The sequence below is a fragment of the Pyxicephalus adspersus genome, chromosome 2 (assembly GCF_032062135.1).
Source record: "Pyxicephalus adspersus chromosome 2, UCB_Pads_2.0, whole genome shotgun sequence".
In the NCBI taxonomy this organism is placed as follows: Eukaryota; Metazoa; Chordata; class Amphibia; order Anura; family Pyxicephalidae; genus Pyxicephalus; species Pyxicephalus adspersus.
The window spans coordinates 133,245,882-133,262,726 of record NC_092859.1 but is presented as its reverse complement, the minus strand read 5'-3'; the positions used below and the strand labels follow the sequence as shown (position 1 = coordinate 133,262,726).

General features: G+C 37.5%; 1 protein-coding gene across 1 annotated transcript in view; it reads right to left on the bottom strand.

The window, feature by feature from the left end:
- Positions 1-11,055: 11,055 nt before the first annotated feature.
- ADAMTSL3 (ADAMTS like 3) overlaps positions 11,056-16,845 on the bottom strand; it is a gene marked incomplete in the record, with an annotated part of 213,664 nt that continues 207,874 nt past the window's right edge. Inside the window, 4 exon segments of the mRNA XM_072402452.1 lie at positions 11,056-11,144; positions 11,238-11,385; positions 14,556-14,760; positions 15,388-15,438. Coding sequence (XP_072258553.1) covers positions 11,056-11,144; positions 11,238-11,385; positions 14,556-14,760; positions 15,388-15,438 — 493 coding nt within the window.

Here is a 16,845-nt window from a genome sequence, read left to right as displayed (position 1 = left end):
TTCTGCCTCTAGTGGCTGTCTTACAATGCATTGAGTATACCAGTTTACAAGCCTCCGATAAAACCGTTCATCATGGTTAGGCTGGAAGAGGAAATTATTATTGTTAGCCAGTACTTATATATAGCGCCGACATAGTACGTACATAAGTCTGTTCCGATATCACTAACTTTCCCTTAAAGGGGCTCACAATCCAATGTTTCTACCATAGGTATGTGTCATTACCATAATGTAAGGACAATTTTGAGGTAAGGCCCATTAACATAACTGCGTGTTTTTCGAGATGTGAAAGAAGACCAGAGTACTCAGTGGAAAACCACGCAAACATGGGGAGAACCTGAAAACTCCTTGTGGATTGCGAGTCCTGGCTGAGATACAAAACTAAGACCTAGCTCTGCAAAGTCCAGAGTGCTAAGCATACTGACATTATGCAATAAAACCTAACTCCAAACTAAGTATTTTTTGTTTTGTGAATACTCTGTGTGCCCATATCATTGAGGGCTACACAACTCTGTCTTTTATTATGACAGGTGATCTTTATGACCAGTAGAAAGTAAAAAGAAAATATACAACTAAAGCTGAATTCACAGAATGTATAGATCAATTGATTTTTTTTTCTTGGAAATGGGGTTCTTAGATCTGCTCCTGAAAATGTATAGCCGGTTAAGGTGAGATGGGCAAGAAGGATCCAAAGCAACCTCCATTGAACCAACGTGAAGCACAGTGCCTCAATCCATCACAAACCCAAAATCTGGGGATTATTTCTCAGTTTGGGACAGTTGCCCTTGGCTTGCTTCTCTTCTAGATCCTACTGATTTGAAATTCTTGGCTATCTTCATTACGGTGAATAAAAATGTTGGCTTCTGTAAATTGCATTGTACAGATGATGGTCAATATGCCTAGATGTCAAGTTGGTCAAAAGGTAACTACCAAAAAATGAAGAAAAATTTCCTATTCTTTAAGATTTGTGATAGAATGAGCTATGGGGCTTTGCAGTGGTTTAGTAAGGGAAGGACTTCTTGGTTCCTTTTGACCCATCTCACCATAGCCTATTAGGCTAGTAATGGGTCATTCTGAATGTGCAGTTGGGCCAGAGGCATAAATTTTACTATTTGTATGAATCAATCCATAAAACCCCCCTCAGCGGAGGACATTTGCGCTGATCATTTCAGCATTTTTTTCATGGTCTGAAGAGCAATATGAGGACTTTTAGCACCCTTTGTTAATCTATATTTGATTCACTAGCAGGAATTTTGAGTGGACTCTTTGTCCCCCCGTTCCCCTAGCAATGAGTGTGCCCCCTGCAAGTTCCTGTTGGCCTCCTTGATTGCCTTTGTCCTTACTGACCTGATGCGTTCACACCATCACTATAAATGTTGTATGTCTCCAAAACCTCTAATTCTCTTGATAAAGCAGTAGCACAAAGCTGCAAAACCTATAATAAACTTTGAAGGAAAACCTTTTTTACATACAACCTGTAAGAATTTTGTACATATTTTTGCTACAGTATTGCAAACATGTTTTTTTTATTATGAATGATGAATAAAATGCAAAGTTTTATAAGGTTTAATATTCATATGCAGTGGTGTATATTGCCAACAGTGGGCCCTTGTGCAGATTTAATTTAGGGGTCCCCTGCCGAATTGACATGATGCCCCTGTGGGGGCCTCTGTTAGCTGAGCAGGGCATGGGGACCACTGGCACTTTACACCCATCTATGTCCACCCCTGTCATTGTGAATGACTTTCTAGCCAAAGCAAATGAACGAACCCAACTAAATCCTCTTATTTTGTGGATGTGGGAAAACAGCCCTACAATTCCTATACAGTTGTTTACTGTATGCTCAGGATTAATTGCTTGGAGTTTTACAGGTTTAGTTTGAACCATATTTGCAGAAAAAAATACAAATAAGTAAAAAAAAACTTTGTTTTACCCAGGTATTACTGTTGCAGAGTGGAATAACCCAATAGCACGGGGCTGCAGCACTCCAAAGCTGCTCTTGTTTTACATGGCCAATTATACATAAGTTGAAGATAAACAGTGGATGACAGAAATCTTCCTTGGTAGTTCTCCTCTGCACAGCTGGGCCAGACACAAATAAATGCACATACCTACAGCATTGTTTACATTTTTACGCATCGTGTATAGAGGCCCCGTTCAAACATCCCGGCACTTCAAATGGAGGTTTATGATGAGATATCTTATATTACTTTCAAGCCTATACCTCTCAGACTTTTCCATTTTATTGCTTTGTCTATAACCAGTTCCTGTTTGGAATGTCAATTTACTTTTAAACTAGTTTTAATCAGCAACATGTTGAAAAGATTCCTCCTCACAGGAGGTACCCAGCAGCCAGTGTGCTGTATCCTATAAACTGCTCAATATTATCAGGCTTATAGCCTACAGACATGATTTAAAGGGGAAGGACAGACGTGCAATTAAATATCATTAAATTAATGCTACAAACATGTTCCTGATCACTTACTAAAGCAAGGTGGATCGTACCCATTTGGTAATAATTCTCTTTGAATTTTAGTTTTAAAAGTTAAAAAAAATCATATTTGCTTTCATAAAGCTATTTCATTAAAATACAATACCATATCAAGAAATTAAATTGTTTTATCTAATAATTATTTTTTTACTATTGTATCTTTTAAATAAGTATTATTGTCTAAAATGAATAAAATCTAATTATATCAGACTTATTACTAATCCTTAATAAAAAAGTTTTGCACCTTTTGGACTGCAAACACTTCCACACAGACTTAATTTACTTTATAATATAAATAATATAAATTAGTTTGCAATGTTTATTGTCTGCAGGTTTGTTATTTTTGATTGAACAACATTTTGTTGTAATAATCTCCCCTAAACAATAGAGCTTCTGTGCAAAGAAAGTGACTTGTGTATAATTTTGTATTTTGAACACCAAAAATATTTTGAAAAAAATAGACATTTTTGTCTGTCATTTGCTACACCTATTTAATGTACTGCACTGTGTATTATTTTGGCACTATATAGATATTGTTTATTAATACAATTAATAATAATAACAACATTTACTCCAGTTAGGCTACGTACACACACCTGCAATATTTATCGTTAGAAAACAAGTGATTAACGACTGATCAACGATTATTCACGATTATTTTGAACAATCGTATCATTACAGCATGTACAGAATTGTGCACTATATGATCGTTCAACATAATCGTGAATAATCCTTGATCGATAGTTAATCATTTGTTGAAATATATTACACCAATAATGTACACACACTAGATGCGATTGTTTGAACGATGCAGGAAGTGGCGTGTACTGGAGAAAGTGTACCGCAGAAACATCCACGCTCACTGAACGACGGTACACACATTAGATAGCAAACGATCATCGCCCAATTAGATTCGCCAGACGGCCGTTCGTTTCCAGCGACATTCCTCGTTCATCGTCGCTGTTCACTTTTTTGTTAACCATTATCGGCAATTTCTAGCGATAAATATTGCACATGTGTACGTAGCCTTATTATGCATCAAAATAAAAGTGCATGGATATTTTTTTTAACCACATACAGTATGTTTGAGCTATGGGATGCTGGAAGTGAGAAAGTTAATTTAATTTGAGTAATAAAACAATTGCCTGAAATAGAAATAATCCAGCTGTTTACTAACATCCTCCTAATTGTTGGCGACTTCATTGTTTTACCATTATTTTCTTGAAATCATTTTTTCCTTTAAGATCCAATGGGGATGATTACATATAAGTACAATAACTCAAATATAGACTCAATGGTACAAAAAAAAATCAAATGGTGCTTTTGGGATTTTCGTGCCTGAAATTTATATACAGTATTATGTTATGTACTCTCACTAATAGAAGGAAAATAATACATACACAAAATTATGGTAGGCTTGATATACAAGTTCCATTAGCATATGTTATAATATAAATTGCTGTAGAACATTACCTACATTTTATATAAAAATAATGAGGAAGCCGAACTTAAGTCCCACTTTCAAAATCTGCAATCAGGCAGAAGTCCCTTCTGCAATTAAATAAACTCACCTGCCTGATTGCTGCCAAAATCGCTGAGCTGTCCATGCAATTGGTAGCTGAAATTCCTGGCACATCCCTGCTTCCCCTGCAGCTGTCGGGACTAATGGAACTCCCGAACACCTGTGCAGAAGTTACATCATCCCAGCCAATCAAGAAGGATGAAGATTTAAACAAAGAAGAGAAGAAGAAAGAAGATGGTGGCACCCTTATTGGAACTGGTCAATATAAACAGGAGTTATTTCTGCTTTAATAAATCTTACTTTTTGCTGTCTTATATTTCTTAGTATTATACTTGCCCTATGCATGTGTAACCAATCAAATATTCCAATCAAATTTTTCTGTTCTCTGGTCGCCCTCAAAGCTATTTATGGTTGAAACAGTGCAGAACATTTTTGCTGTATTAACCTCCCTAGAGGTAATCCCGAGTATGACTCGGGGTAGAAAAAAGTTGCTAAAAGTGGTAACCCCGAGTCACACTCTGGGTATGTTAACCTATGGGAAAGTTAGTAAATAGAGCGCTTACCCGATCCTCCGGTGTTCTGCGCCGTCCAGCGCGGCAATCTCCGTCTTCTTTCTTCTTCCTTCTTCCTGCTTCTGCATCCGATGAGTCACCGGGGAGTTCCCGGTGAAGTCAGTGCGTGGCGGGAAATTCAAAATCCATTTGTATTGCATTCAATACAAAATAACTGTACTGAATGCAATACATTGGATTTTTATGTGTAAAAGCAGTACATTGTTTTCAAGCACATTTATTTTACAGTATATATATTATTATGAATATAATGTATATATATATTTTTTTTAAATAAATAGATTTTTTAATTTTTTTCAATTTATTGTTTTTACATGGTTTTGTGTTTCAAACTTTATTATACTCATACTATTATATTATACTGTAAAATAAATTTTCATGAAAAACAATGTACCGCTTTTAGACATATAAAACCGGAAAAAAAATGAACTGCTAGGGAGGTTAAAAAAGATTTTGACTTATATTTTTCTATTAAATTTTGCACATTGGCTCTTCCAAACGAATACCAATATATAGGAATGTTCAGGATATATCTACATCAAAGCCTTTTAAAGAGGAATGCACAGCCGGTACCTTGGAGGGCAGAGTTTAGTGTTGCAGGCTCTGGTCATTGCAGGTGGACGCATTGAGCTGTCGCAGAGAGAGTTGTTCACTACTCGCTTTGTTTGGATATGAAGACACGCTGCTATAGCTTCTTGTATTCCTGGAGAAACAAGTACAAGAAAAAAACAATAAGAAAACTATTATTGAGTGGAATAGTCATGTATATATCTTAATGTGCATTTATAGACAACACATTTTTCTTTTGGATAGAATGGGGAAAGAATAGCTTAGTTCTTTTTTTCTGTCTGTCTCCAATGGGGAGGCAAAAGATATTTGTTTCTAGTCCACCAACATTCTTCGGGAAAATAATTAAATATCCACTACACTGGTCACAAAATAAAGCAACAGAGGGTCATCAAAGTGCTTTCAAAACATTGATTTATTGTGTGACCAGTGTGATGGATATGTGACATGGTTGACATGGGGACAACTGTCTAAGATGTGAACTCCCTCTCTTTTGGGAACTAGAAGCGAAGCAAATGTTCAAAAATAGCAAAGACCGCTAAAAAAAAAAATACCCAGCTGAGGTTTTATATTTTCCCTCGGCTATCTGAAAAAATTAGCTGCTAACCCCCCCTTTGGAACAAGGTTTGCCAGGGTAAATGTTCTTATTCTAAATCTTACGTGTCCTCTCAGGGAAAAAATTTAAAAAATTTACAAAAACTTGGTTTAAATGTATGCAATTTCATCAAACCAGAAAATACATGAACTACAATATATATATAATATTCCTTATTAAAGCTGAAGTAACTGACTAAATGCCCTGTTGTTTTCACAGTGGTTTGAGAGTTGAAGCCTATTCCAACTCTCATGCTTTAATATCTCTTAAGTACCGGAGCAATTTTGACATTTACACTATGGACTTGTTCATTCTGTGATAAATTTTTAGTTACTCAAAGCGTAGGTCCGCCTGATGGACTTTCTATGACAGATGAAACTATGGTGTCTCCACTTATAGAGATCATTTTGTCTGTTTGCTTTTCTTTTATTGTATACTGTGCCTGATTCTGTGCCAAGCTAAAATATCTCCCATGTGCATGTGCCTTACACCATCCCAACCTGACCAATAAAGGTGGCTGAAGAATCCAAACCCAGACAGCGATAAAATTACAGTGGGAGCAACAAAGCAACAAGGCACATTGCCCTTGCTGCAGTGCTAGGGGGTAAAATGATAAGATGATAGAAATAATTACAGGGCGAAGAGGTGCTAGTGATTGGATAAATGGAACAAATGCAACTTTCCCTTATTCACCAAGCTAATTAGCTAAGTAATCATTTCTATAGCAGATTGACCACAATGTATGCTTTGATTTCAGTGCAATACCTGATTTTATCATCAGGGGCAGTTAAGTTCAACAAATGCAAAATTGTGTCCTGGGATGACCTTTCTTAGTAAATCTCTGCATTACCATATGGTGGGGTCCCAAACAGTGGAGGACATTTTCAGGTTTTCTGGAATCCCTTTAGGCAACAGACAACAAACGTATCATGCTTCATTCGGAATAATCCCAATGAAACCCCTATTAGTTATGAATCTTAACTAATGACATAACTTTCTTCGGTTTCAATTGCATGAAAACATTAATATAATACAGGAGGGTTAGGAGTTTAGTTTATGTTTAGTTTTACAATAAATCTGCATTTATTATACCGTTTAATTAGATTTAAATAATTGTCTCCTGCCAGCTTCTAATAAGGAGTCATGGTTGCCTGTTTGTGATTGTTAAGTGGTCCAAATAACACAATAATGGAAAGGTGGTTTTAATTAAATATGACAATATGTATTTTATTATGCAGCAATGATGCCAGCATTGTTTCAGATTCAGATTTAGAGGTTTTACTCAGGAGGCCAAGTAGTTGAGGTACATTATGCCCACTTTCATGGTGTCGTTCCTTGAAAATGCTTTATTTTAAATAATAAAATCTATTCAGTTATAAATGTTTACTGAGAACTAATATTTTATTGGAAATGACAGCAATGATAATAATCTGTGCTCTCTACCTCCTGAGCAGCTGCTAGAACAAGGTGTGAAGCCAATGTATTCCCAATCATACATCTCAGTGGAGTCTTCCCCTTCTGGAGAAAATTCTGATGTCAGAGCAGATGTATCACCATGGCATGATGGCATATGGCAAGTTCTTTCCACAGCTGGTTTTTCATCCTCACATTCTTCCTCTGGCAATTCTAATTCAGTCTGAGTGAACGTCAACAGGATCCGGCACTTGACTTCCCTCATCTGCACGCCCCGACCACACGTGACACTGCAGGGGGACCAGGCTTCTGGGATAAACCTGTGTAAACAATTTAGGACATACTACTAGGTATGAAACTTAATACTGCTGAGTGGAGCAGCAATTTTCAGTTGAGAAGGGTTAGGGACAGGAGCATAACTATAGCCATAACAGATCGTGTGAAGCATGGGGCCTTAGCAAAACAAATCAGACAGTACTGTCTGGTTGTATAGTGACCTAAAGAACATATGACACTTCTACTATTCTCTTGTAAGAAAAACTACCATCTATCTTGCAGTCCTTTGCCACACCATTGCTCTGTTGAAGCTCTTGGTGAAACTCAGACCTTCTCGGTATTGAGGAGTCTGTGACCTCCTCGGCATGCTTAGGCCTGAAAGGCCAATCACCAGGCTTAAATACTGTCACATACCTGTGGAAACGGGTAATCCCGTAAGCTATGCTACCATCTAACACAGAGCTTACAAGGGGTTAGTGCTTGGCACTCCAATGGAACAGCATAGAAGTATAGAACCCTCTTATTGAAACTTTAGGTTTAGGGTCACACACATATAAATCTACCTGAAATTAGTGATAGCATGAAACACACAGAAAACTGTCATATAACAAAGGTGCTGTCAAAAAGCATTAAATAAAACATGCTTTGGTAGTTATGGGTTTGAAACATTCACACAGATAAGACAGTGAGCTTGATGTAATAAAGTTCCCCAAGACTGGAAAAGATAGATCATCACGGAAAGTCTTGGATCATCCAGCAAAATCATTTGATATTAGTTGGTAAATGATTTCAATCCTGGACTAGACCCACTCCAAGTTTGGTGGATCACCCAGATTCTGCCATTATAGACTATATTCTCCAGTTTTGAAGTCCTTTATTAAATCAGGCCCAGTGTTTTTCAATTACCAGCCCTGAGCTCAGCCAAGAAGCTGGTAAGCTTACCAGAGGTAAAAAGAAGCCTGATATAAAAAATGAATAAAACTGAATACTTGCAAGTCCTTATAAACAACATTGTGTACCGGACGACCTTCATGGCTCATGAAGCCACATTTGGTAACAAATAGCACCTAAAGCTTCCATCAGGCGTTGGCACTGGGGAGCTTATTACTGCCAATGATGTCTTAAAATTTAGGAAAGTGATGACAGCTGGATGAATGTGAACGATTTAAAATACGAAGGTGTACAGCACTCCCACAAGTCATGTTTATCAGAAGCAACATGGAAATTGGCATTTTAGGGAGCGTGTTAAAATTTGCTTTGGGACCTCATCATGTAATTATGTCTTTGTCTGTAGACGTTCATGTTCTGCCACATCCCATTTGACTTTAAAAGAAGCCCAGGCACAAGACCAAGTGGACAGCAGGGACGCTCCAGTATAAGCAACCTTTTTTGATCAACTGTAGATCTCAAATAACATGAATGCTTTAAGAATTCTCTATCTTGCAGCACACAAAAATAATTGAAAAATAATAAATAACAATGTTGAAACCTATTCTGTAACGAAGAGGGCCCAGGGGGTAGCGTTTAAAATCATGATGGGTTTCAACTGTCATCACATTCCACAACTAAAAACAAAAAAAGGTCAGGCTTACATTTTTCTTGGCTCTGCTTTTAAAACAAGTCATATTATATTCTGCCAGTAAAGAAAAAAAAAGTTCTTTGAATGTTATACAGTAATATAAATGTAGGACACTAGCCGTGGTAGACCGCAAAGGCCAAGGTATTTATCTAGCACGAGGCTGGTTTGGCAATGCTCAGGTCTGTGCTTTGGAGTACAGCCGTACAAATTCTATTCTGCTCATAGTCACAAAGAGACCATTGCTAGACAGATATATCATTGCTATGAAGTTACAGCATGGGCCTAAGCACGATCCTGTTGTTTCCTTTAATGTCTGAATTGTATAGGGCTGCAAACTAAAAGTCAGTCACATGAAAATGGCCTTGCCTTTTAACAAAAATAGGAAAAATGACCATTAATTTAGACACTTTGGCATTTTTAAGTGTATGTTGCCTTACTTTCCTGTTTGGTCTGTTCAATGTACCTTTGAAGTATTTTGTTACATCCATTGATGAGTGTTCAGACAATAACTTTTGATCCTGTAAAAAATCTAGTGGAACTTCCTGATCACTCAACTTGTGCTGAACTCCTATCAGTTACATTAATACCAATTCACTGTGTGCCTAAAGAGAACACATCCCTTAAAATCTACGGTAAAGAGAAAAGTGGGAAGTGTTCCTACAAAGATACAGAACACTGTTACTTTAGAACAGGAAATGTGTTACTAGCAGGGTCCCCAAGTGAATAAAGAGCCTTAAAAAATTAATACCATATTTTTTAATTAATAGCCATAACTAAGGGGTGGAAAACTGCAATATATTACACATTGGTTTGGATTTGCTTTAGGCCAAGAGAACATTCAGTTAGCAAGCTCATCTACATACCTTTCTTTTAGATGGAAGTGTACCTGAACTGAAGATGGACTTTCTTTCTGCTTGTTGATTCAGTATGAACAAACAAAGCAGGAAGGTTTTTTCTGCAGCAAAAACTTTTTCTTTACACCTTTATGAAAGGGATTTAAAAAGTCCACTCAAACATTAATATGTTGGCCAAAACAGCAGTTTTGAAGTTAGGAAAAGTGAGAAAAATCTTGAGGGGACGAGGGAGTTAAGTAAACCTTTTACTTTGCCCACTTGTGTCCTGCTTAGAAAAAGTAAGAATCACATAATGGTCTCTAATAACTTTCAAAGATTGGCAAAATCACTGCAATTTTGTTCATGGGCCCACTACAGCTGTTACGAGAGGGCTCCTTTAATACAGACAACAGTAGGGCTTTATGACCTGGCTTTAAAACATAAGCACTCTGCAATTCTGTACTGTGAACCCAAACCACTGTGGCAATGCACCCCCAGGTGATGTGTCCGTGATAGCCTGGCTCTCAGCAAATGAAATTCAATGACACTGGCCTTCATTAAACCAAGAAAAGGACCGGTACTGAAACAGTGAGTCTTTAGGGGACAATACCAAAGACAAGATAAATATTTTTTTACTGTGCCGGGATGTGTATAAAACTAAAAATCAACAACTAGTGTTTGCTGTTGCTTACCGAATGTTCATCAATAATATTACATTACCCTGTCAAAAAAACCTACGGAAAAGCAAAGTCAAGTAGGAAAAACAATGTCGATCTGTAAGGGAAATGGTGAAAGCAACATATCTGCTGGCAGGACCGGGTCATAAAACTTTGGCACAGGTGTTGAAACTACTTTGGAAAAATATGTTGCTTTAATGCTACTGACATTATGCAATATATGTGTCATATCTGTTTTTGCACAATTATTCTATTTTAAACAGCGAAAGAGATCCAAATTTTAAAGAAGAGAATATATATATATGTACATATTCTTGTTTTTCCCTCGCAGATCTGACTACTACTACTACTCTATGAACTCTATAATATAATAAAAAGCATAAAAAAGGAGCAAGCATTGCATATTGTAGGTATATATATAACACTTGAGCAGTGAAGCTAACACATTGTACATTGTAGTTTTTATGAAGAAGCAAAGTGTCTACAGAATGTCTTAATCCTGCTGAGATTACTGGGATAAACAGAAATTCTACTTACGTTGGCTGATCTGATGCTGTTCTAGTCTCCTCTAGTTCCTGTGCTTGTTTCAGCCACGGATGTTTAGCTTCCACGGGGAACTTTTCTAGCAGACAAATGACACAAATCTTCATTGTACACCAATAAAGATCCTTTTATGAAATGTGTTAAATGAAATGAAAGCAATCTCTTCTGTTACCTCTGGGTTTGTAACATGGTACAGGTACAATGCATTCCTCCTTTATATGTGGCTTCAGCTGGGGATTGCAGCCTCCTGTGTGTTGCCCACGATGGTCATTACATAACACCACTCTATAGCGCAAACCTCGTCCGCACGTCACTGTACACTGAATACATACACAAAGATGTAGCATAGGCTGGACTAGAAATAGGACTATTGCATATTCAATAAACTTGTCTTTAGAATTAAAGATGATTGCAAACAAAAGTGTATATTTTTAAAGTAAATAATAGTTTGTGATAGTTATTAAAATTTACTAGTATTTATATAGCGCTTACATATTACACATTGCTTCACAAAGGCCATAGTCATGTCACTAACTATCCTTCAAGGGGGCTCACAATCTAATGTCCCATTAGCACAGTATAAAGTCAATTTGTGCGGGGAAGCCAATTAACCTAACTGCATGTTTTTGAAATATGGGAGGAAAAAGGAGTACCCCGAAGAAACCCACGCAAACAAAGGAAGAACATGCAAAGTCCAAGCACATAGCGCCCTAACCTTGACCCCGGAACCTAGCACTGCAAAAGCCAGAATGCTAACCACTGACCCACTATGCTATATAAAGTTGTTTATATAGATTGCACAAAAAATTAGCAAGTTTGTTGGAGCAATGTCGTAATTTGGGGTTGCTTTAGTTGGTCAGTTCTAGGATCAGGATCTTGTTATATGCCAAAAAAATGAGGCCAGCTGACAAACTGAATATACTGAATGACCAGGTTTTTTTCATCAATTATTTTTTTTTCTGATGGCACTGGCGTCTTCCAATATGACAATACCAGGATTCACCAGGCTCAGATTGCAAACAGTGGTTTAGGGAGCATGAGACCTTATTGACACACCTGGATTGACCACCACACCCCGGTTCAGACCCTAATCTCGATTAAAAGCTTTAGGATGTGCTGGAAAAGACTTTACACAGGAGTCTGACTCTCCAATCATCAACACAAGATCTTGGCCAAAACAAAATGCAACTCCGGATGGAAACAAATGTATGGGATTGCATAGGCTTATTAAAAGATACCATGGCCAATGCATGCTGTAATAAAAAGGTGCTCCAACAAAACACTACAGTGTGCACCATTTTTTTGTTGGCCATGCTGTGTACTTAGTGTTTTTAAAGCTTTTTGGGGTTAATGAAGGAAGTATAGGGACATTTGTTCTATTTTCATATTCTGTAACATTGTTCCAGCAATCTGATGTTACTGTATATGTGCTGATTTACCAATGTAAGCCTAAAAACTCTGGTTGACGTGAGGTGCTCCTCTTATGTGGCCATCCTAAGGTATTCAATGTCAGGTTTATGATAAAGGTTATTTTTCTGCTTGAGCTGATTTAATGAAATCGGAGAACAAATATATAGCATTAGTGGGGATTTTGCCAATATCACATTTGTGTTTGTTTTTAGAAGTGACATTTCATGTATGATCTCAATACTTTAGAGGATATGCACTGACCATTATGTTCTTTGACTTGGAATACTGATTGTTCACTAGTGTGAGCTCCACATATAGACTTTTCAGAAACTCTTTGCGGTCTATTTACTAAAGTGCTGAACCTGACATTCACTGAATCATTCTTTGGTGGAGAATCAATCACTGTCATTGAAGACACATATACATTGAACATGCCCCACTAGAGAATGTTTCAGTAAATGTCAGATTACTGCTTTATAAACAGACTTCTCTGTGTCCGGAAATAAATGCACTCTTATAGGATCTGTATGAACATTCAATTATCCATATGTGCAGTTGAAATTAGTAAACAGGATTGCTACTTACACATTACCACCATATATAATGGAATTGTATAAAACAAGACCATACAGCGACCATAACACAAATCATGTTGCAATTGTGAATGTTACAATAACTGTTTAATTAATATGATATATACTGTGTGTGTATATATATATATATATATATATATATATATTCATTTAAAATAAGTGTGTGAACTGTAGCTGTATTCAAATATTTAGGAGTTCCAACATCCTGCTACAATATCATGCTTGCTACTGAATTTTTAACATGAACAGAACAGGTCTTCAGTCCACCTGACTTTACATGTTAGTAAAAGAGAACCCTATTTAAAACATAGGATACATTTAGCAATGGTATTCTAATAATAGTGAGTGTAGCTTTAGGGTAAATTAGAGTGGTATATCAGATTTTACAATAGAATGATGATGTTCTAGTCTAAAAAGATGGGTTGTAAAGGTTTGTTAAGGGCAGGTTCACACCTGACTCTACTTCAATTGATTCCGCACGGCTACCTGTGGCTGGCACCTTGCCATCAACTCGATCACAAGCAGGGCAGTGATGGTTCCTAAAGAACCAGCATCTGAATATGTGACAGCTGGCATTAGTGAGTGGTACCAGTACTGTGGGAACCCTTGAAATAACTTGCAGGTCTTGGGGAATCGCTGTCACAATCCTTATATCCACAGCTCACAGTACATTAGTGTGCTAGGTAGAAAGGATGAACAAGATTTTAAAATTCAATCTCGCAGCGAATCGGGCTGTTCTCGCTTACCGAACATGTGTAAGTTCGGCCGTCGAAATTTAATTTTTTGGGACCTGCAAGAGCACTCAGGAGGAGCAGACCCTGATGGCTCTTGCAGCCCTGTGGTATGTGTTCTTGGATAGAGATTCTTTATCCAAGAACACAGGAGTACTGCGGCTGTGCTCATCATGAATGAATGCAGCCGTGGGAATCATCCTGTGATGATTCCCATGGCTGCATTCATTGATGAGCACAGCTGCGGTACTCACACTGACAGGAGGGAATCTTCCTGTAATGATTTCCTCAATCTTCTGATGGGTCTGCGAAATCTGTTCGCCGAAATTTGGCAGACCCATCGGAAGTTCTAAGAAATTTTCACGAGAATGTCAGAGGAATTCTCGCTCATCCCTACTAAGCAGTAGGAAGAATGACTCTTACATTGCTGGCCAGTGGAAAGAATGTCACCCTTACAGATATATTAATATATATATAGATCATTGGTGTCAGGTAAATTAAACTGACATTAGAGGCACAAATTGCCCATTGCTAAGGAACACCCAGCAACCTCTGGAGGAGTCCTAGGGGTTCCACGGAACTCTAATTGAAAAACACTGGTGTAGAGGGATAGTAGGATACCACAAATAATCTAAGGCCTTAAGATTCCCAAAGAACAAAATGTTTGGCATAGCACAGCGACCAACTGTTTTTCGCAGAAAAAAAAATGAAGTAAACATGGCAAATGATGTTCTATAAAATGTTTGTTCCTTTTACCTGTGACCATTCCATGGCCATCCATTTGGGGCAGTCAAAGAGGTTGCAGGTCTGCATAACAGCAGGTTTTGGAGCATACATACACTTCCATTCCTCCACCTGTAATATTTCTCCATGCATTGTCTCTTCCACACATACAATGGTGCGTCTCTGAGTGCCTCCCCCACAGGAAACTGAACATGCTGTCCATGGGTTGTGCTCCCATCTAGAACAGAAATGTCAAGACAAACCAAGATACTTAAGCATTTAACTAGAAGTATATTGCTTCATTTTCTAGGTCACCTACACTGTCACTTTAGCATCATGCAGATTTAATGGCTGCGCATCTATCATGTGAATCTCCCATTCCACCACATCCCAAAGGGGATTGAGATCTGTTGACTGTGGGGGCATTCAAGTACAGTGAACTCACTGCCATGTTAAAAAAACAGTTTGAGATCATTTGAGTGCTGTGTCATGGTGGGATATGCTGCTGGAAGTAGCCATCAGAAGATGGGCACACTGCAGTCATGAAGGAATTGATATGGTCAGCAAAAATACTAAGGTAGGTTGTGGCATTTAATGTTGCTCATTTGGTACTATGGGGCCCTAAAGAAAGTCAGGAAAATATCCTGAACCAATTTAACCACCATCGCCAGCTTAACCATTAATTCAACTAGATGGGCAGTGCAGTAAAGGGAAGCATCAGTAGAATGGGGGTGGGGGAGGGCATACATACAAAATACATACAAAATATATTGAACAAGATAAAGAATGTACATGTAAAGTATTAGGTCCAATATCACTTGCACTATACATAGTTTTACAGATACAGCTTTATAAGGGTACATACCGTGGGAGAGGCTGGAAATGGTCATAGGGCATTATCTCTTTAAACCCATCACTAAAAAGACAGAATCAGAATGTAAGGAATCATGAAATATAATCATAAAACAAATCATTACCAAAAATCTTCTGCCAGAAGTTCCCATATGCAGGTCATCACTTTATTTATAGTTAGAACATGTAGATAACATTCAGGCTGATCTCACATACTTAAATTATATTTTTAGTTACATAATGTCAGACTCAATTATAAAAAACTAAGCCAGAAGAAAAGCAGTTTTGTTTCCCAAGGCAGCCAATCAGATGGTTGACTTTACTCTTTTTACCTTATACTGGAATAATGGAACTTTTTACAAATTAACACTTCTTGCGTAGACAGCAGAGCAAATGAAAGACCAGAAATAAGCAATGCAACATGCAGAAATTGTTCACATGTTGGAAAGTCTATTTTTGTAGGGTTAGTCCATAAATTAGTGCAAGCAATCAGGAAAGACTTTGTGGCTACATTTAAATATCTTGAAAGTGTTTTAAAAGCCATTTTTTTTCATCTGAAAAAGTAGAGAAAGGCTAAAACCTGCTATATGGATGGGTTTGGTGCATTTGTATTTTTTCCCCCTGGACTGAAAGTGAGTGGAAAATATTTATTTTAAGATTATCACTAAGTCTGAAATAAGGCTCTGCACACATCTCAGATAAGTCTTGCCCGATATAAATGGTTGGGCTTGTCTCAGGCGAGAATCTGACAAAGGTGCCCTAACTTCAGTCCTGATAAATCTATAAACGACACAGGATGCATGAGTGCAATAAAAGTAAAGAGAGGAGAGCGCAGTGGGGTGCCACTCGCTTGTTCTTCCCCCTCCCTCTCCATACAACAGAACAGTGCTGTTCCTTAATCTTTCAATCTTTTGTCCCTGGAAATTTTAATGAAAGATTGTTTCATACGACAATAATTGAGTTTGCATACATAGCTTTAGGTAAAAAAAAAAAAAAAAAAAAAAGAAATCTTCCAGTGGGTTAACTCTCTACAAGGATTTATCTAACTAAAGAGTTTTTCTTCTTTTCCTGTTCTATCTTGAGAAATTATATAGAGAAAAATCCAGATGATTTGGGGCTTATCCATGCCATACTCTACCCCAAATTCACAAATTGGCTTTAGATATAATATAAGGACCATGTCAACCTATCAGTTATCTGTAGCAGCTACAAATCTCTCTGCTAATTTCTCCTTGCAATTTGTAGCTAGTCTCAGAGTTTCTGTGCCTACAATGTTTATCCATGCAGCTACGAACTGGTAGGGTGCCATGGTCATCACCAGAAGGAAGCATAAGTTAAGTCTAAAGATCATAATTCTGTTGCTAATGCCAAATGCTGCAAAAAGTCGATTGTTTATCTCAACACTTGAAGCTCAATCAAACACAGAAGAATAATTCTGCGCCTGCTACAAACTGCAGCTACAAAATCTCCT